A 20988-nucleotide genomic window follows, 5' to 3' on the forward strand; every position below is an offset into this window, starting at 1 on the left:
TGCAGCAAAATAAGCTGCAAAGTGGGGCATTAGCTTTAGACTTATGTGTGGTCTTTTTGATGTCCCTATCTAAAGCGGACATTTTTGGGTGACTGTATTCTAGTGGAGCCTTCATATGTTCTCACACAATAATAAATCTGGTCAGAGCAGGAAACTTTTTCTGAATGTTTCGCCAACGTTAACAAGAATCCTCCACCACTCTTATGGGTATTTTTAGACATCTTTAGACGACTTTTGTTTGTGGCAGATTAACCGGTTAAGGACCAGGCCCAGAAGTACATTAAGGACCGGGCCTCTTTTTTCAAAACTGACATGTGTCACTTTAAATGGCAATAACTTTGAGACGCTTTAACTTACACAAGTGATTTTGAAATTGTTTTTTCGTAACACATTATACTTCACGTTAGTGGTAAACACTAATCAATATTTTTGTATTTATTTATAAAAAAACTAGCAAATTTGATGGAAATTTGGAAAAAATTGCAATTTTCAAAATGTGAAATTCTCTGCTTTTCAGGCAGATAGTCATACCATCCAAATACATGAATAAATATTATCTCCCATATCTCTGCTTTATATCGGCATCATCTTTTGATCGTCTTTTAATTCATTTTGGACGTTACAAGGCTTACAAGTGTAACAGCGATTTTCCAGATTTACAAGAAAATTCCTCAAACTAATTTTTTAGGGAACACTTCAGTTCTGAAAGGAATTATAAAGGCCTATATAATAGAAACCCCCATAAATCACCCCATTTTCAAAACTACACCCCTCAAATTATTCAAAACAGCATTTGGGATGTTTGTTAACCCTTTAAGCATTTCATAAGAATAAAAATAATATGGAGGTCAAATTTAGACATTTCATTTTTTTTCACTAATACATTCATTTAGACCTAAAATTAACACATTCACAAAGGGTTAAAGGAGAAAATGCATCTCACATTTTGTTATACAATTTCTCCCGTGCACAGAAATACCCCACATGTGGGTGTAAACTGATTTTTGGGCACACGGCAGTGCACGAAAGGGAAGGAGTGACACTGGGTGTTTGAACAGCATATTTTGCTGGAATAATTTTCAGGCACCATGTCACATTTGCAGAGCCCTTAGCGTACCAAAACAATGGAAACCCCCCAAAAGTGACCCCATTTTAGAATCTACACCCCTCACAGAATTCATCAAGGGGTATAGTCAGCATTTTGACCCTACAGTTGTTCCACAGATTTTACTAACATTGGAATGTGTAAAAGAAAAATTACTAAAATGTCACTTTATCCCCAAAGTTTTCATTTTCACAAGGGGTTAAAGGAGTAAAAGCCCCCCAAAGTTTGTTAAACAATTTATCCTGAACACGGCAATACCCCATATGTGGCCATATTCTGCTGTATGGGAACATGGCGGGGCTCAGAATGGAAGGAGCGCTATTTGGCTTTTGGATGGCAGATTTTGCTGGAATAATTTTAGGTGCCATGTCTGATTTGCAGAGCCCCTAGAGAACCAATACAGTGGAAACCCCCTAAAAGTGACCCCATTTTGGAAACTACACCCCCCACAAAACATATCAAAGGGTAGAGTGAGCATTTTGACCCTACAGCTGTTTCACAGATTTTATTAACATTGGGACATGAAAATGAAAATTTACTTTTTTTCCAACAAACTGTCAATTTAGCCCCAAATTTTTCATTTTCACAAGAGGATAAAGGAAAAAAAGCTCCCTAAAGTTCGTTACACAATTTCTCCTGAACACAGAAATGCCCCATATGTGGTCATAATCTACTGTATGGGAACATGGTGGGGCTCAGAATGGAAAGAGCGCTATTTGGCTTTTGAAGGGCAGATTTTGCTGGAATATTTTTCAGGTGCCATGTCGAATTTGCAGAGCCCCTAGTGTACCAATAAAGTGGAAACCCCCTAAAAGTGACCCCATTTTGGAAACTACACCCCTCATAGAATTTATCTAGGGGTTTGGTGAGCATTTTGGCCTCACAGCTGATTCACAGATTTTATTAACAATGGGACGTAAAAATGAAAAATTACTTTTTTTTTCCAATTAATCGTCCATTTAGCGCCATATTTTTAATTTTGCAAGTAGCTGAAGAATTAAAAGCCCCCCAGAGTTTGTTACACAATTTCTTCTTAACACGGCAATACCCCATATGTGGCCATAATCTGCTGTATGGGTATACGGTGGGGCTCAGAATGGAAAGAGCGCTATTTGGCTTTTAGAAAGCAGAAGTGGCTGGAATAGTTCTCAGGTGTCATGTCGCATTAGCTGAGCCCCTAAAGTATCAATACAATGGAAACCCCCCATTGTGACCCCATTTTAGAAACTACACAGGTGACAGTAAACTGGAATTCACCAAGAAGTGACCCCATTTTGTAGGGACAATTTTAGGGCCTCTGCAAATGTGACGTGGTGTCCAAAAACAAAGAATCTAAATCTGCACTCCAAAAGCACATATCGCTCCTTCACATCTGCGCCCTGCTGGGTACCCAAATAGCGGTGTATGCCCACATGTATGACACTGGTGTACCCCGGATAACGGACTTAATGCCATATGTGGGTATAAATGGCTGTTTGGGCACAGCCGGGCACAGAAGGGAAGGAGCGCTATTTTGGTTTTTGGAGCACAGTTTGGTTTTAGGACACCATGCCACTTTTGCAAAGCCCCTGAATTGCCAATAAAGTGGAATCCGCAGACATGTCACCCCATTTTGGACACTAGCCCACTGATGGGATTTATGAAGTGTTGTAACGAGCGTTTTTAACCCTTGAGTGTTGCATTTATTTAGTTTCCAGAAATGAAATCACAGCTGATAATGAGAAGTTAAAAATGAAAAATTTCCAGAGATTCGCCATTTTAGTGCCCGATATGTTGTGCCCAACTTATGTCAGCAGAGACACTCCAAAAACTGGTAAGCGGGTATCCCGGGCACAACAGCTTTTAGAGCGTTCATCTCTGATACAAGGCGGGCACAACATATTACGCACTGAAATGACGTATTCCTGGAAAAATTGTCATTTTCACCTCTCACAATCAGCTTCGTATTCATTTATGGATAATAAGTTATAGCAACACTTGGGGGTTAAAAATGCTCTCTGTACCCCTGGAGAAATCCTTCAGGGGTGTAGTTTCCAAAATAAGGTCACATATCAGGGGATTCCACTTTACTGGCGTTTCAGATCTACAAAAGTGTCATGGCATCCAAAAACCAAACCGTCTGTGCTCCAAAAACCCAATAACCCTTCTTCCCTTTTGCGTCCAGCTGTGCCCTAATATCAGTTTATACCCACATATGACATTACGTCCGTTATCCCGGGTACACCAGTGTCATACATGTGTCATAAACTGCAGTTTGGGCGCACAGCAGGGCGCAGAAGCGATGGAGCGCGATGCGGCTTTTGGAGTACAGATTTTGATGTTTGGTATCTGGACGCCATGTCATGTTTGTAGAGCCTGTAAGGTACCAGAAAAGTGGATTCCCCAAAGGAGTGACCCCATTTTGAAAACTGCACCCCTCAAAGAATTTATCAGGGGGTGTAGTGAGTATTAGTATCCCAGACGTGACTGCACAGCGGATGGCGAAGAGGGAATATATAAGCGGTGCGGAGAACATTGCAGACACCAAATTCCCTACTATGTCCCAATAGCTCCTATGATTGGGGGAGTCACTCTGGGGGTCACTTTGGGGGTCACTTCTGGTGTTTTTTCGCTCATAAGCTGTAAATCTGGGGTGTCCCCTGATATTCGCTCGCACAGCTTATATATTCCCTATCTGCCGCAGCCAGTTGTGTTCTAATAATTTGGCGATTTTTGGGGGGTTTTGCCTTGACATTGCTAGATGCTATATTTTCTTTATTTTTCTGGTGACGTGGCCATATAAGGGCTTGTTGTTTGCAGGATGAGATGCATTTTGTAATGACACCATCTTTGGGTGCCTACAACTTACTGATTACATTTTATTAACTCTTTCTTGCTGGATTAAAAAAAAAAAAAATCAATCCTGCATTGTTTTACATTTTAAATTTTTCGCCATGCAGCGTACAGCATAAGTAACATGTGTCCTTTATTCTGCGGGTCGGTACGGTTACGGCGATACCTCATTTATGTTATTTTTTTATGCGATACTAAGTCTGCAGAACAAAAACACATATGGGGACATAAATCAATGTTTTTTGCATCGACATCTTCTGAGACGTAACATTTTTATTTTTCGGTTGACAGTGTTGGTTGAGGGCTTATTTTTTGCGGGAAAATGTGCGCTTTTTATTGGCACTGTTGTGGGGTGAATATGACTTTTTGATCACTTTTTATAGCATATTTTGTAGGATGAGATGGCAAAAAATCATTATTTCCGGCGAGTTTTTTCCGGTTTTTTTTTCCGACGTTCACCGTGTACATTAAATATTATTTCAGTTTTATTGTACAGGTTGTTACGGACGCGGCGATACCAAATATGCATTGCTTTTTTTAATTTTTAGTGCTTTTTTTTATATAATTCATTTTGTATAGAAAAAAAGGGATTTTTGGACTTTAGAACTTTATTACTTTTTTCATACACTTTATTATTTTTTTTTTAACTTTTTTTTTACTTTTTCATGTGTCCCTTTAGGACACTTGAATCAGTTGATGCTTTGATGAAAGCACCAACTGATTCTACACAGTAGCAGACAGGACACGAGCAGGACATGAACCTGCTCGTGTCCTGTAAGCTGCAGAGGAAGTGAGACACATCGCTCACTTCCTCCACCGCCTGGCAGGATCACCAGGTATGTGGGGGCTCCGGTAGTCTGGGGTCACTGGCCAGACCCCAGACTACCTGTTACTGACATCGGCACCCCTCGATCTCGCCGCGGGGGGTGCCGATCACTTTAAATTATCGGCGGATCCCTTTCGATCGCGCCGTGATGTTTCACGGCGCGATCGAAAGGGTTAACACGTCCAGTCGGACTGAGTTCCGACTGGACGTTATGGAGGAAGGGGTTAGGTGTTAGTAACACCTAACCCCTGTCCCCCCCGCACCCCTCCCCCCGCCAGAAAGGTACCTAAAGGCCGGACGTATTTTGACAATAGTCCGGTCTTTAGGTACCAGCACATGAGGCCGTAAATTTACGTACGGCGGTCCTCATGTGGTTAAGGGCTAGTTCACACGAGCACAGAGGGGGCGGATTATGGTGCGGAATCCACGTCATAACCCGCCCCCTCACAATGGTGGTCTATGGAGACAGCTAGCAATTTTTTGAAAAAGGAAGCGAGCTGCCCTTTGCTCAGGTGGATTTCGTGGCTGACTGAACCGCGGCGTCCGCCTCGTGGCATCACCCTCCAGACTAGGCCCATTCATTTTGGGCCTACTCCAGAGCTGACTGACTGTCGCGGCAGGCGTATTTTGGTCCCGATTTTGACGCAGCTTCCCGCATCAACATCAGGACCAAAATACACTATTATGTGCCCGTGTAAACTAGGCCTAAGGAGTAAGAGGTGGTCAGGCACACCTCCTGTCTAAATATTGGGTACGGCTCCTGCTCCCTACCCTAACTATCTCTCCCAATCCCAACATATACATGCATGCTCATTTCGGCTGAGAAGTGCAGGTTTACTGTATGGGACACAGGAGGAAGCCTCTGCCATACCCCTATAACTGCGGCTTACCTCCCTGAGAATACAATCTGCTCTTGAAGGCGAAATGAAGGCTCCTATGCACATTAGATAGTTGAACAGCCCCCTGAAACCGGTGGGTTTGACTGACAATCATATATTGTGTATGGCCCGATTTAGTCAGGAGAAGTCTGCGGGATCAAATGAATGGACTTCGAAATTTTAATGGTTTGCCTTGAATTTTTGGTGTTCATGATGCCTGTTCAAATCTCCCTCTTCCATATAGATACACTATACACTTTCTGTTGTATGTTGTGGATCAAAAACCATCAATCATATGTGTATATCATGTGGCTATTATCAAGTAGCCCCTGGAGCTGTTGGCACACCACAGCTACTAGCACGCCCTGCCATCCTATGGTTGCACATGCTGAGAATTGGAGTTTCATGTTCCTTGTTCTTTACAACATCTAAAACTTTGGCACAAACTCATTCTCATCCTAGGCCGCACCTTGTTTTGTAAGATTATTGGTGGACGAAATGGGCTAAAATCCATCCTTACAATATCATGGGAGCAAAAATTCTTCCACCATGACTATTATATTAATTTATATTTGGGAAAAAAACAAAAAAACAAACCAATATCTCAGTTAGCGTGTCTTCCCATAATCTTACGACTTTGAATATTTACACTGACAGATGATGAAGTATGTGCAAAAGTGGAAAGGTTTGGTTTTCTCCAGATTCAGAACTGCTTTATGAACAAAACACCCTTTATCAGCTGCTTTGTCAGGAATACGTCAAAATAACATCTAGCTTGATAAAACAACCACCCAAAAATAACACAGGGGCGGACAGGAGTTTCTCAAGATAAAGTGATTCTGACTGGCAATGTGACGCTTGAGACTCCTTGAGCAGCTAAAAGGTTAACGGTTCAGGAGATAAAAGTTTTTTTTTTTTCTCGCAAAGCTTGGAATGATGAAAAGCAAGCGTTCTGTCTATCACTTTTATAACATTGTTTTCAAAGGAGTTATTTTGGGCAGGAACGTATATTTCCCATCTGTTCTGCATCTTCCCTGCCCGTTTCTTGCAAAATCCTTTGTTCCTCTGAATATCAAAGTGATGATGATAAACTGTTTACAATGCAAAATCCTCTCAGCCCTTCATCCCCAGGAGTCCCTTCTGTAGTAGAGGGGCACGTGATCAACCATGTCAGTCCTGGAGTTCTAACTATGTCATCTGTCTGCGATTATAGTGAAAAACTGCAAGACTTGGAATACCATGAAGTAGAGTCTTACTATTAAGAGCTAAAAAGATAGCATAAGCCAAAGCCCCTGTCTGCCTTGTGACAAGCGGTTAACCAGCAGGAAGGAGGGTAATGCTACGGACTGGAAACCACTGACAGTCTTGTGTCATTCTAGAGACTCTGATTACCTCATCAGCAGCTCCGCTCCCCGGGAAGAAGTTGCCATCATCGTGTCGATGGAGGGAGATGTACAAAACATTGGGGTCTCGGTAAAACACTCGTTGAGTTCCATTTCCATGATGCACGTCCTAGTCAGCAAGAGAGAGTGAACATTGGGTTACTCAAAAACCATTACAGTAATTAAAGTGCTATGGCACCTCCCCAAACCAAGGAGAGCTGTGCCAAATAAAAACCAAAATAAACCAGACATGAATCAGCCTAATCCAATAAATCGTGAATACTTATGCCAAAAAGGAACCAATACATGACTTTGCAATAAATCTATCATCTATTGACTGTGAGAATAACCATAGATCTAAAATCGCTGACTGAATACCAGGGACATCTTAGAAGACGCATAACCAGAATAAGTGTTCGTCTTTTAATATAAAAAATAAAGCAGTGGATCCATGAAACATGTATAGGATTTGACTGGAAACAAGCAACTTTATATGCCGTGTTATGCTAGGCCATGTTCACATCTGTATTGGAAGCTCCCTTAGGGCAAGTTCACACAAGAGTTTTTGCAAGCGGAGTTTGAGGCAGATTCCACCACACAAAAAAAAAAAACAAAAAAAAAAAACAAACAAACAAAACACCTCTCAACTCATTTCAATGGAAATCAGAAGCTAGCGGGAAAAAGAAGCGTCATGGCTTATATTCAAGCTGTTTCTGCCTTGCAAACCCCACTGAAATTAATGCGAGGCAGAAAAAACCATTGGAGGTTTTTTGTAGTATTTTTGCAGCTACAGGGAAAAAAATCTGCCTGACTCTCATTGGAGTCAATACCGCCTTCTGGATTCTGCCAGAAAATTCTGCCTGTAAAAAGCCTATGTCCGAGATCCCGGGAAATAGTGTAGGATATGATAAAAGACGGATAATCATTTAGATCCATCATGTTGGCGTCAGAATATGACAGACTCGAAAAAAAATACAGAGGTGATCAAAGCTGTAAGACCGTGTTTACCAGGTGACCCATATAACTGCAACAATGTGTTAGCTTACTTGTATATTAAATCTCATTTTTAGCATGTATCACATATGTATAGTATTGCACGGTATAACCCCAAAGTTGTAAGCAGTAGTATTATGGTGCCCACAGACTGATAAATTCCTCAGGTATCATGCCATGCCATAATTTACTACTGCTCCTGGTTTTTTTTCCCCGAAAAGTCTTGCCTCTAGGGGACAACATCTTCTTATTACAATACCCTAAGAAGGTTCCAAATATTAACACACAGGAGCGCATGTCTACAGTTCGGAGCTGTAGGAACTCAGGATGCCTCCATATAGGCTCTGTGAACATGGCTCTGCAATGTGCACAAGGCCAAAATGTCTTCATACAAACCATACAGAGAAAACTTATCAGACTGATGAGAAAAAGGTTCTTCGCCTACTGTTCATCTCTATATCTAAAACATACATGTTTCTCTGACCCTTTGTTCACCTTTGCATTTGGTATTCCGTTCGGGGAGTCTGCATGGGGACCCCCTGAACGGAATACCGAACGCAACTGCAAGCGGTGTGCAGTAAAAGCACACGGACTCCATAGACTATAATGGGGTAGGTGTGCTGGCCCCACGCATCATGCGGACAGGAAAGTAGATTCTGAACTACTTTCCTGTCCGCATGATCCCTGCGGAGATCTGGCAGCCAGCACACGGACCCCATTATAGTCTATGGGGTCTGTGTGCTTTCATTGGCACACCGCTCGCAATTCCATTTGGTATTCCGTTCGGGGGGGTCCTCATGTGGACTCCCCTGGATGGAATACAAACGCAGATGTGAACGAGGCCTTATGCGGTTTCTAGGTAGCCACCCTCTAAGTACCCCCAATACAATTGTCTACAGATGGCTGCCTCTGGTTCAGCTGATATCTCTAATCTCAGGGTGTTGATTGGGTCAGGCATTGACTGGTTACCTACAGGTAGTATAATAAAGTCAATTTCCTTCCTTCTGGAGGAGACCTAATTTGCATACTTTCCCCAGAGAACATTGCCTGTAACACTCCCTAAGTCAATTGGAGACTCCGCAGGGAGAAACAGAACCTCACCGAAATCTCACCCATAATATAATAATAAAGACTAACATGCACAAATACTATACAGGTCATTGAACGTCCTTACATAATTCTAATAGAAATATTATTCATCATATACCTCAAGAAACCCAGAACAGCTGAGAAACCATAAAATTATATAGCATAACATTGACTCACAACATAAAAAAGACAATCCCTCTACAATTCACACATAAATCCCCGCCACTGAAGACCAAACCAACCACCGGACCCTACAAATAACACACACTTGCACACACAAATTCTCACGGCTTCTAAGAAAGCCACAACACCAGATTAAAAAAACAGGTTTAGGTCATCACTCCCAAGATCCCATTATCCACTACTGCCTGCGGCCTAAGAGAATAACTTACTATCACCACAAGTGTAAACAGCCACAAATCACCTCCTAAGTCACACGCCACAAGTCACACAGTGCACCTCAGTTCCACACCCCTTGCCAAAGCCAACCCAAAAGTTTACAAAATTATAAGTTTGTGTAACTGAGTTCAAGCAAAGCCAATATTTCCCACAAGATCTAGTAGGAAAAACAAAGTATCGACGAAAACTAAACATAATGCTTAAAAGAACAGAAAAAGAAGATGCCTTATGTCTTCACCATCAGTGACATGTAACACAATAAGACTTGGTTCACACTAACGTTCGGAGACGTAAAATATGTGGAGAGAAAAGTCCTGCAAGCAAAATTTTTCTCTTGGCTTATCTCAGGCGGACCCCACTACTGCCTCAAAGGGGATACAAATTTTCCTAAAAGGGCTACACAAGCCGTCCTTAATATAACGAAACATTACTCCTCTCCCCCTTACTTAGCCTCTGCCATTCTGGTGCTGGTGATACACGGTTGGAGAGAACTGCTCAGCCCAGACCACCACTCCAGTCAGTGACTTGCTGAATTTGCTACTCCAAGAACACGAGGGAGTGGAGAAATGCAAGTATTCAGACAGCACCAGAACAAGTGGGGGTAGGTGGTAAGTTTTATTATGTTAGGGCTGCCATGTGTAGTCCTTTTAAATATATTTTTATCCCGTTGTTTGACCCCTTTAACGTGAAGCTCCTGGGCTAACATTGTATTTTATTTATATAGTGCAAAATATTCTGCAGCACGGTACAGAAATCATTAGAATAGGGGACAGTGGTCCCTTGTACCGCCATGTGAATGAAGCAGCAATTGTGCACGCATGCTACACCTTTATTTAACTCCATGGGACTGAAGATGATAGCTGAGCACTGTATGGGTGTGTCATGACAGTATGGGACTGCAGATGATAGCTGAGCACTGTTTGGGTGCGTCATGACAGTGTGGGACTACAGATGATAGCTGAGCACTGTATGAGTGTGGGACTACAGATGATAGCTGAGCACTGTAAGGGTGCACGTCATTCACATGGAAGTACAATATGAATTGTAGCGGTCCGAGTAGTCAATTCTGACCTATGTATAACTTATCCCCTATCTGATGGATAGAAAAGTTGTGAACTTGAAAAGTATGGCACTGTCTATTTGGACAGAGACTCTTCAGCATTGACAGTAGCAGTAAAGTAGAAGATTTACTTTACTGATAACAATCATGAGAACTAGGAGGAAAATATCACAAGGTGTACTTAGTAACATGGCATTACTCACCCAGTCCACAATAAGAATCTTCCTTACATCTAGTCTTTGCTGCAATTGCTTAGCTGCAATGGCTACAGAATTGAAGAAGCAGAACCCCCTGAAAAGACAATAAACATACAGTCAGGACACATAGTAAGCTTAGGAAGAAATATACAGTGGCATTTACTTATGGAGACGACAGGAGAAAAACATGCTGATGAACACAGTTACAACGCCCTCAGACATGGTCATGAATACGTTCATAGTGTCTCTCAGCAGTGTTACCAGAAGTTTAAATAAAGCATGTTCATACATGGCGGTGGAAGGATCCGCATGATGTCCTGGGGGCCTCACCAAGGCAAATCCATTCTGTAACCAAGAAGAGAAGATCTGATGAGCTGACTGCGCAATTCCAGTTATTATTTTAGCTTTAGGGCTGAATAACTTTGGCTAGCCCATATAAAGCAGACATTGAAATGTATTATTATAGAGATCATCCATGCAGATGGCGGAGAGAACATAAACCAGGGAACGTGAAGAGATGACAAAATATTAGGAAAGGCTCGAAAGTCAAATAAAAGTGATATAATTTGGGGGGGGGGAGAAGTATAAACATAAATATACATTGTAATACATATATATATATATATATATATATATATATATATATATACACACACACACATAAGGATACATACACACTAAAGCACACATAAATAATAAATACACTATAGCATACATAAACATACATATAGACAATGACACACAAATATTTATATGTATTCTATAACACATATAGACATACACTACAACATACATAAACATACATACACACTATAATACAAATAAACATACACTGTAACATACATATAAACTATAACACATAAATGTACATACACAGAAACATACATATACTAGAACACAAATAACTATACATATATGCATACCTTCAACTCCTGGGTAACAACTTTAAATGCCAGGTCTATGACACTACCAGCAGCCCAACGAGCGGCATTTGAGGAATGGTGGTCATTCCAGATGGTATCACTATCAACCTGTGTGTACAAAGATCAGGTACGTGTAAGCTGGTGCTCAATGTCATGTGCCTTGGTTATATCAATATAGTGTAACAGCAACCACAATACAGAAAGATAAACACTCACCACAGTGAGGTACAAAAAGGTACACCCTAAAAGTCTTGGGGCTATTGCACCTCTGTATACCTGCAGCTTTGTACAATGGCATAGGGCGGTATTTTATTTTAGCAATCCAACAGAAAACATATTGTGACATACTTCCTTCATGCTAAATAGCAGAGGTTCCTCTCCCATACAAAAATCTAGGGGAGAATAATTAAGTAACATGGCGCGGTATGGAGCACTATATGCCAACACCAAGTCCTTACATCTCTACTGTACTATGCTTCTGGCTGCATTGAGCATCTTTCAGCATTCCTGATAAGTACTGTATATACTCAAGTATAAGCCAACCCGAATATAAGCTGAGGCCCCTCATTTTACCACAAAAAACTGGAAAAACTTATTGACTCGAGTAAAAGCCTAAAAACTGTGCTGAAAAGTCGGCTTATACTCGAGTATATACGGTATGTTTCAGTTAATGTATTCCTCATAATATAGAAAATTCTGGAATATCTTTTTTAGCTCTGCATTGTACTGTTCCTCTGTTATTCCTCCTAAAAATTGGACATGGAATAAGAGAGAAATGGTATATAGTTATGTAAAAAGATGCTCCAGAATTGTCACTTCATGAAGAGTAAAAATAGGCCTGGTTCACATCTGCATTTGGTATTCCATTTGGGAAGTCCGCTTGGGAATCCCCCAAATGGAAAACCAAACGCATTGACAAGTGGTGAGCTTATGAAAGCACACGGCCCCCATAGACTATAATGGGGTCCGTGTGTTTTCCATGCGGTGTCCGCACGAGTCATGCAGAGAGAAAAGTACTTTCTTCTCCTCATGACTTGTGTGGACACCGCGTGGAAAACACATGGACCCCATTATAGTCTATGGGGTCTGTGTGCTTCCATTGCTCACCGTTTGTCGATGCGTTTGGTGTTCTATTCAGGAGGTCCCCAAGGCGTTACTAAGACAGTCATGTCAGAAGAGGTGGAAGGTTCACTTTATTGGTCAGTAACTATGGTACATTTCTTACTAACAATTAGGAGAACCCGTCAGCACAATGTCAGCTAATATGGAGCAAAATTTCCCAATAATGGTTAAGGCCAAGACCGTCATCACAAAACCTACTCGTAGCAAGTAGAAAAGAATATTGTGGTGCAGCAATATTATACCAGTGTAAAATGCCTAGTACGATTGAGCTTTGGGGTTAGAACCATTGAAACAGAATTTCTGTATCAAAAACTAGAATCAGGACCAGATAAAAGGCTACGGCACACGTTCATGAAGAAATGTGTGCTAACAGGTGTAATGTGCTCTCTTCGGTAGATCTGGACCATGTCGATAGCAGTCCATAATGGCAGCATTTATAGTATGGCAATGTTCTTCTTCGACAATTTTCACGTCCAGTTTTACATGGCTTCAAAAACCTGTATCTGTAAAAATGTATTTTCTCCCAGTCACCTGGTAACCTAACTCCAGAGTGTCTGAGCGTATTACTGGAGGATGACCAGACTCGGGTCTCCAAGTGCTTATGAATAAAACACTTAATGATTTTGGGTGAGGCTGGGCTTTGAGAGTCTGTGCCTGCCCGTGCCTCTGATCTCAATTATGGTTTGATTTTAGGAATAAACGCACTGGAAAGGAATTTATCTTTTTTTTTCTTCTTCTTCTTTCATTTCCCGTGAAACATCTTGTATTCATCAGAGTCGCGTCAGCGCCAGGGAAATAACAAAGGAGACACGGAAAAACCTGGGGGATTCTGGGCTAATCAAAGGCATATGTGAGGCCTTAACTCAATCATCCCCTGAGGTTCAGATGGCCTGGCACAAGGCTCAACATGGGTGAATCAGTGGTGGGACTCCCATCATAGACATGTTTATATGGATCCTGAAGAAGCCCTCATGACCGTAATGCCTGATGGCCATTGACACCACTGGAGTCCCAGTACAGAATGTCCAGAATGAGACGTAAGTAACCTCACTTTTACAACAGTCAAGAAAGAAGGAATGTGTCTCCAGGGCTTCACATGTTCCATGTGTTAGATGAAAGGATCCCATATATCCCTGCAGGATAAGGTGGATGATTTCTAAAGTACCATTAACTGTATTCTTATCAAAGGGGACAGTTGGGACTGCGCACGCCCCTCTGTCCATAAAGAGGTGTGACGTTACAGAGCCAAACATCAAAGGGTCCTACTGTCAACACGAACTGTGTGAGATATATAAGTGCCCCCCATCTGAGAAAAATAAAGGCTGAAAGAATGACAAGAAGCAGGAGACAATCACGCTAAGTGCCCATGTGCTTACAACTAGGGAGCTTTTGTCTGTAGTGGCACATATAAAGACGTGTACAATATGAGAAGTGTATTACTTATTTCAACCAAATATCTGAACATGATCCAGGAGTGTATAGATAATTCATATGATATTAAATAATGTGTCAACCAAAATACAGACTGCTCAGTAATAGAGAGAAGCTTTCTAAACTAATAACGTGTAGGGGACTATGTTTATGCATTGTGATGTCAGATGTGCTTGCCTTAACTGCATATGCGCATGCGCGGGACTGTGATGACCAATATCAGACAATGACACCTCAATAAAGACAAAGTTTTTATGTGGACCAGTACTCCCCCACTAGTGAGCCAGTGGCCACATGTGGATCTCGAGATTCCTGCATGTGGTTCTCAAGTAGGAGGAAGCTCTAAGTACTGCTGTGCCCTATGGTCACCAAGAAGTTTGTTATTACTGAAACTAAGGACTAGAGTCAAAATGTCCCAGAATAAGTCATATGACTCATAACTTAGAAAATAGATAAGATATGCCATACTTCCTCATTGGTAGAGGTCTGAAGAACAGTGTTCAGAATTAGGAATCACTGAAGTGTCGTTCACAGCGAAGCTTCCTGTAATCCATTATGGAGGGAACAAAACCTCTTGAGTGCAGTTGTATTGTACAGTCAGAGACTGGAAGGAGGAGAAATGCAGGAGACCGTCCATTTCCAGGATTATTGGGGGTCCCTGAGGTCAGACTGCCAGCGATCATAAACTTATGCCTTAACATACTTAAATCTTATATTATATCTATTATATCCAATAGGTTAAGACCACTTGCTGTGTTTAAAGGGGTTATCCAGTTTTCTTAGGATACGCCATCAATATGAGATCCGTAGGGGTCCGATTCCAAGCAGATCAGCTGCCAGGGTAGCACAGCTCTTGGAAATGTTTACATACAGGGAACCGCGCAGATTACTCACCATACAAAATGTAGCAGCAGGTTTGAGTACTAGAGTGCTGGCCCAGTATATGGCACAGGCCATTATTATTATAGAATAAACCCTTTAATTTACCTTTTAAGTTGCACATAGCAGCCACTAGAAAACATATGGCACAATGTATTATTTTATGTCACGGAACAGAATGAATATATTCTATACTCACCCCAAATCCTCCACATGGCAGCATGACAAAAATCCTCTGAGACAGAATACCTGCGAATGAAACAGGAGCCGGTCACTACAATGCTACAAGGTATAGACAAGCAGTATTTAGTACATTAAGTCACCATAGTGTATAGAATCAGATCATTTCAGCCGATGTCCAGCTGTGGTTATAGGCAAGGCACAAACTATAGATAGTTGTCATAAAGAGTAAGCAACCACTATGGCTCTAAGACTCCACTACCAGTGAAATCTCCTTGTAAGGACTGTGACTTACTAATAGGACTCCACTAGTGACTTTACCAGTAAAAACTTGTAAATCATCAGATTCTCCTATAAGATATAGGTATGACGAAACAGTATGCAAAAACACTACGGAAAATCTAAAATAAGTTCCCATCCCATCACTCCATTTTGTGCCAAATGACTACTCCGTTCTGCTGCACCGACAAGCCCTCATACATCTGTAGCTATGATGAGAAGTGGATGCGTAAGCCGTTCACCCGGAGGATGCAGAATGATTAGGTCCATCCCTTACCGTATACTGACTCGTGTCTAATCTTTCATTTCCCATATACTGCACATTGCTCCAGGTCACTAATCAGTGCGGAGTAAAATAATCCCCCCTAATGAGCTATAATAAAGGGGAAATACCAGCCAAATGTGAACACTGCCTACATGATTGGGTTACACACTCACAGGCCTAATACTGATAGTAGTAAGAAAATATAATAAAAACATATTGAAAAATTTACCATGAAATCAAATTTATGGGAGAGGAATTCCGAATATTCTGTACAGATGAGTGTAAATCGGTGTGTAGTAGTGGAAGGTAAATGTACTCATATACAGACCCATTCCGCCAGTGTAGTTATAGTCGCACAGCATAGCTGCATGCATGGACCCTGTACAACTACACATAGGGTCTCAATAGAGTCCAAGACATCTGCAGGGGACACAGCTACATTTGTCAAATTTGTTGCTCATCACTGCTCATCAATTTGCACAGTGGAAAGATTTTTAGGTTTTACACAGAAACAGCACCCCCCTAGTCCACAGGTTGTGTGTGGTACTACAGCAGATAGAATAATGTCTTGTAGCAAAGTGTCAGAATGGGGTAAACCAAAAAAAAATAAAATAAATGGGACCGGGAAGTGCCTCCTTTCCTACAAAATATAATCCTGCTAGAATACCTCTGACGCTATAGAAGTGGAATGACTGATGCTTCATTTTTTCCACCATGATATTTTAAAGATACACACTTTTAAGGGGTAGAAACCTTTATCCTATATCCACACGACAACATTCATTTCAATGTCTTTGAAAAGGGGCTACTCATATGACCAATATTTTGACTGCTCTGTAACTATAGGCCATGCTGTAGTTTTGTCAGTTTCCACGGATCCCTCCATACACTGTATAAATGGATGTTTATTCTGGCCAATAAGCACCTTGGTGGTGTGAATATCTACTACTATTAGTTTAGCATTACTTTAACATTTAGTGTTTCCATATAGATAAATATTTGATACAATTAGATAATTCTTTAATAAAATGTAACCAAAAGCTGAAACGAGAAACATGCTAAATGCATGTGTAAAATATACTTTGCGATTCATGAGATACTTTGGAGATTTTCCCTATAAAGGGACCATAAAAATAAGAAAATTTTGGTAACAATTCTCCAAATCATCAGATGGGGGCAGCAGAGTACTCAGAAAACTTCATGGAGATAAAGGGTTTTACAAATTTACAGATCGCTGTGCACTTCTAAACTCCTTATAAATCATAATAGACGGTTACCTAGGAACATTTACTTATCACAGTCCCATACAAGGAGGAGACTGGCCTGCACCTCCTAATAAAATGAATAAACAGAAAGATAATGGTGGTGACTACAATATAATTTTCTGGATTTGCAGGATGCCAGGGAAGGCGACAACCACCTTCTGCCTTAATTAGGGTATACACATACAAAGATCTTTGTCCTTCGCAGTGACTGCGGTCAGTTTGCTACAATGAATGATGCATGTTTTATCGCCGAATTTAGGGAAGAATCCTAAAGACGGGACAATATGTCGGTAAGACTGCAGCTGGTCATACACCTTACATATCAGTTGACCAAACTAGCCGCTTACAGTCTTCTCCGCAGACCAATGTGTATCGGGGCCTCCATATTGTCATCTGATGGCAGAAGTCAGGAAATGAGGGGTTGAGCATGCTGGATTTCCTGTTACTATGGCAGATAAGTTTCCCAATCTGTTTAGTAGCTGCTTCACATCTCGCCACTGTTTATTGTGCAGAAAGACAGATGAGAATATGGCCGACAGGTACCACATGTATCCACCAAGTTAGGAAGATCCAGCAGCTGCTATACAAAAATATTCTTAGTTGTAGCCTGACGTTCCAGCCTTAGTTGTTTCTCGATCACTGTGTATGGCCAGATTTATCTTTCTGAACTACTTGACCTTACACATCTATAACATAGGGAGCGGTCACTTCCAGAAATACAGCTGTTCCCTATAGTCGTCTTAGTCAACCTAACTAGTTCATGTATGTATTGCATCACCTCTGGCATGACTAATGGCTGCCTTGCTCATACGGGCATTTCCCATGTTATTGTTACTGCTGTGCACCATTCCTTAGTGCAGATGAAATCCCCGACCTCTCCTATGCACTCGGGTAGTCCGGTGACTTGTGTTTTTCATGTGGTTTGGTAGCGCTGCGGTGTCCCTACAATGTGTGTCTGCAGGACAGAGAGTCCTTCCTGTGGAGCGCACAATGCTGTTTGTGCAGAGTGTTTGCTTTCCTCCATGTCTGGAATCTCTGACACTTGTTTTGCTTCTCTGCAGGACACTGGTTTATGGGGCCGCTGCTATGTAGTATTAATAGACATACTTGTTTTTGTCCAGCGAGCCGGCGTATTTATTTTCACGTCTCCGCTTACATTACAAGTGTGTTTTCCTTTTAGCTAATCGAAAGCCTTTTGAATAATATGAAAAACATTCGACGCTCCGTCACGTGGACATTGTGTACGCCGGGTATTTATATCACTGCACCACGTGAATGGATGGCCATGTTATTACATTATGAAGGCAGATAAACAGAACACTTTATGTGCATTATTTTCCCTTCCTGTTTTTCTCTAGTACTGTACCAAAATAGCACACACCGCTGCTCTGGATTCCTCTACACGTGCGAGAGCGATGGTGATGATATCTACAGGTCTGTTGTGTACTTGCAGTTTCATCCCTAGTTCTTCAGGTTATCATATTTGGCATACTATCCAACTGTAGAGACCCTGTTGGTGCTATAAAAGCGTTGTGCCACTTTACTCTCACATTGGCTCCACTAAATTCTTTTCAGAGGCTGTATGTATGATATAATGCCTAGAAGGATTGGTGAGCCGCCAGCTCATTTTAATCACTGCCGTCATAAGTCACCCATGTTATTTATCAGACAACAGGGTCTTAAAACTAGTCCCTAGATCCCAACTCCAGCTGCACCTAAGCCCTTCACCTATCTCCAATGGCCTCACATGTCACTATGGCTAGTAGAAACCTATATATAGAATCTATAATGAATAGATCCAGTTACTTTCTCAGCTGCACCACTTTCTAATGGATCTGCTTTGTCAACATGACTAGGAAGACTATGGTCAACCACAGTGTTGGTGGCAGTGGAGTCCACAATATAGGGAAAACTTGCTGGTGGGTAAGGGTCTGACTGCTGGACCCCCACTGATCAGAAGAACAACGTTCCCTGTCCCTGAATGATGCAGCAGGTAGAGAATGTGAGCTGGGCCAGATAGCACCCCAGTCTATCAGATAACTCACAGCAGAAACCACAAACCTACACTAGTTCCTGACTGGCATATACTCGAGTTCAAGTGCGCCTACATACACAAGTATTATTAAAGGGGCTTTCCTGGAGTATTGAATTGATGATCTACCCTTAGAATAGGTCATCAATTTAAGATCCATGGGGGGGGTCTGACACCTGGTTGAAGCTGCAGCGGCATTCTGCTTCTCAGGTTCACGTGACGTCATGCTGTAGCTCAGTGTCATTCAAGTGAACGGGCTGAGCTGCAATATCAATCACAGCCGCTGCAGAAATGTATGGCATTAGCACCATTAATTCCATGGTGCTTTACATTTGGGGGTTACATACAATACACAAAATATACAGGTAGATATAATACTAACAGTGACCGACTGGCACAGTGGGGTAGAGGGCCCTGCCTGCGAGGGCTTACAATCTATGAAGTACTTGGTAAGTACTGAAGAGGCTGCAGGGTCATATGGGACGATATTTAACGATATTTAATTGGTAATGACCTATACTTAGAACAGATCAATTACCATATGTAGTCTGGAAAAGCCCTTTAAGAGGCCGTATCTTAATAATACTCGTGTGTCTCATGCCTTTTGGAAATTGGATTACTGTAATATATTAACCACATTGTTTTTACCATTGCTTTTTTTCCTGTAGTAACAATGTAAAGCACAGCGTACCTGCGAGTTTTCGATTGTCCAGTTTGAGTCTATTGTGAGGATTGGTGCCATAGAGAAGAACATGAGTCTCTGTATGGACAGACTGCAGCTCTTCCAAGGATGCTTTCCTGCCACGAATATACTGCAAAGACAAATAAAGACACTTCAGCAGGAGATTCTGGTGATTAATAAGGGAAGGAACAATCTGAGTCACTCTCTAAAGAAAAAATAAGACTATTATTAATATCCTCCACATATTTCTAAACTGTGGCAATGGAAATATGGAAGCTAAGATGCAGATACGCCTATAGCCTATGTGAGCTATTCTGCAAATCAGAAGGAATAGCAATGTCACCTTTGTGGCAGGTTTATGGCACAGGAGTAAAACACGCCATATGTATTTTATGACAAGGTGATGTATGCACACACAAACAATAGGACTTACTTCACAATGGTTTCGTAACCCTCTCTCCAGTAAGCGTGACCAGATACTCTGGATTCTCCCAGCATGCTCGGGGTGGTTGCTGTTGTCTCCACAAGTGCACTGATGCTTTAACATCACAGAGTCATATACGATTCCTATAACGGGAAGAAAAGAAGATTTCATGCTCTGTCTACTTTTCACAATATTATTAATTTATTACTGTCATGTAGATTTGCACGTGTTTGGTTTATTTCAGGGTTCACTGCATTGTCCCTTGTTAGGTACCTGTGGTGAAGCGCGGTTTTTCTGCTTGTTCTGGCACAGAAAGTGTCAAGGTTTTGGACGAAGGGTCTTGAGTGGGGAGAGAAGCTGAAGCTGGCGAAGATTTTGCTCGCGAGAGAGGACGATGTGCTCCTGACACTAGAGGAATCATCAGGGTGTCCAGGGGAGCTCTTTTCACATGCTGGGGGGTGCGAAGGTGGGCTGCTTCCCAGACATAGCTCTGAGAGGAACATACAAAGCAATGACCAAACATGTAGAAGGAGAGAAACTAAGAATAGTGATGGAACATACAATATTACCCACATGTCAGGATATTTGTCATACTATCCAACTGTAGAGACCCTGTTGACTGACAGTGGTGCTATAAAAGAGTTGTGCCACTTTACTCTCACACTAAATTCTTTTTGGAGGCTGAATGGTTAAATAGGAGCTCAGAAATTATATAAAAGCCAGTAGCTATATAAAATGATAACTT

The 20988-nt window shown here is 41.5% G+C and overlaps 1 protein-coding gene across 5 annotated transcripts in view; it reads right to left on the bottom strand.

Annotated features, from left to right (window-relative positions):
* Positions 1-20988, bottom strand: part of HDAC7 (histone deacetylase 7) — a 243983-nt gene that overhangs the window by 13121 nt on the left and 209874 nt on the right. For all 5 annotated transcript variants that reach the window (XR_012715106.1, XM_075265793.1, XM_075265792.1 and 2 more), the window contains 8 exons: positions 20517-20733; positions 20253-20386; positions 19829-19949; positions 15316-15365; positions 11685-11792; positions 11051-11106; positions 10768-10855; positions 7034-7153 (listed from right to left, as the gene is read on the bottom strand). Coding sequence is in view for 4 of the 5 variants with exons in the window: in XM_075265793.1 (XP_075121894.1) it covers positions 7034-7153; positions 10768-10855; positions 11051-11106; positions 11685-11792; positions 15316-15365; positions 19829-19949; positions 20253-20386; positions 20517-20733 (894 nt within the window). In the remaining variant the exon portion in view is untranslated. The remainder of the gene's footprint in view (positions 1-7033; positions 7154-10767; positions 10856-11050; positions 11107-11684; positions 11793-15315; positions 15366-19828; positions 19950-20252; positions 20387-20516; positions 20734-20988) is intronic.

Source organism: Leptodactylus fuscus, chromosome 2 (genome assembly GCF_031893055.1).
Source record: "Leptodactylus fuscus isolate aLepFus1 chromosome 2, aLepFus1.hap2, whole genome shotgun sequence".
Classification (NCBI taxonomy): Eukaryota; Metazoa; Chordata; class Amphibia; order Anura; family Leptodactylidae; genus Leptodactylus; species Leptodactylus fuscus.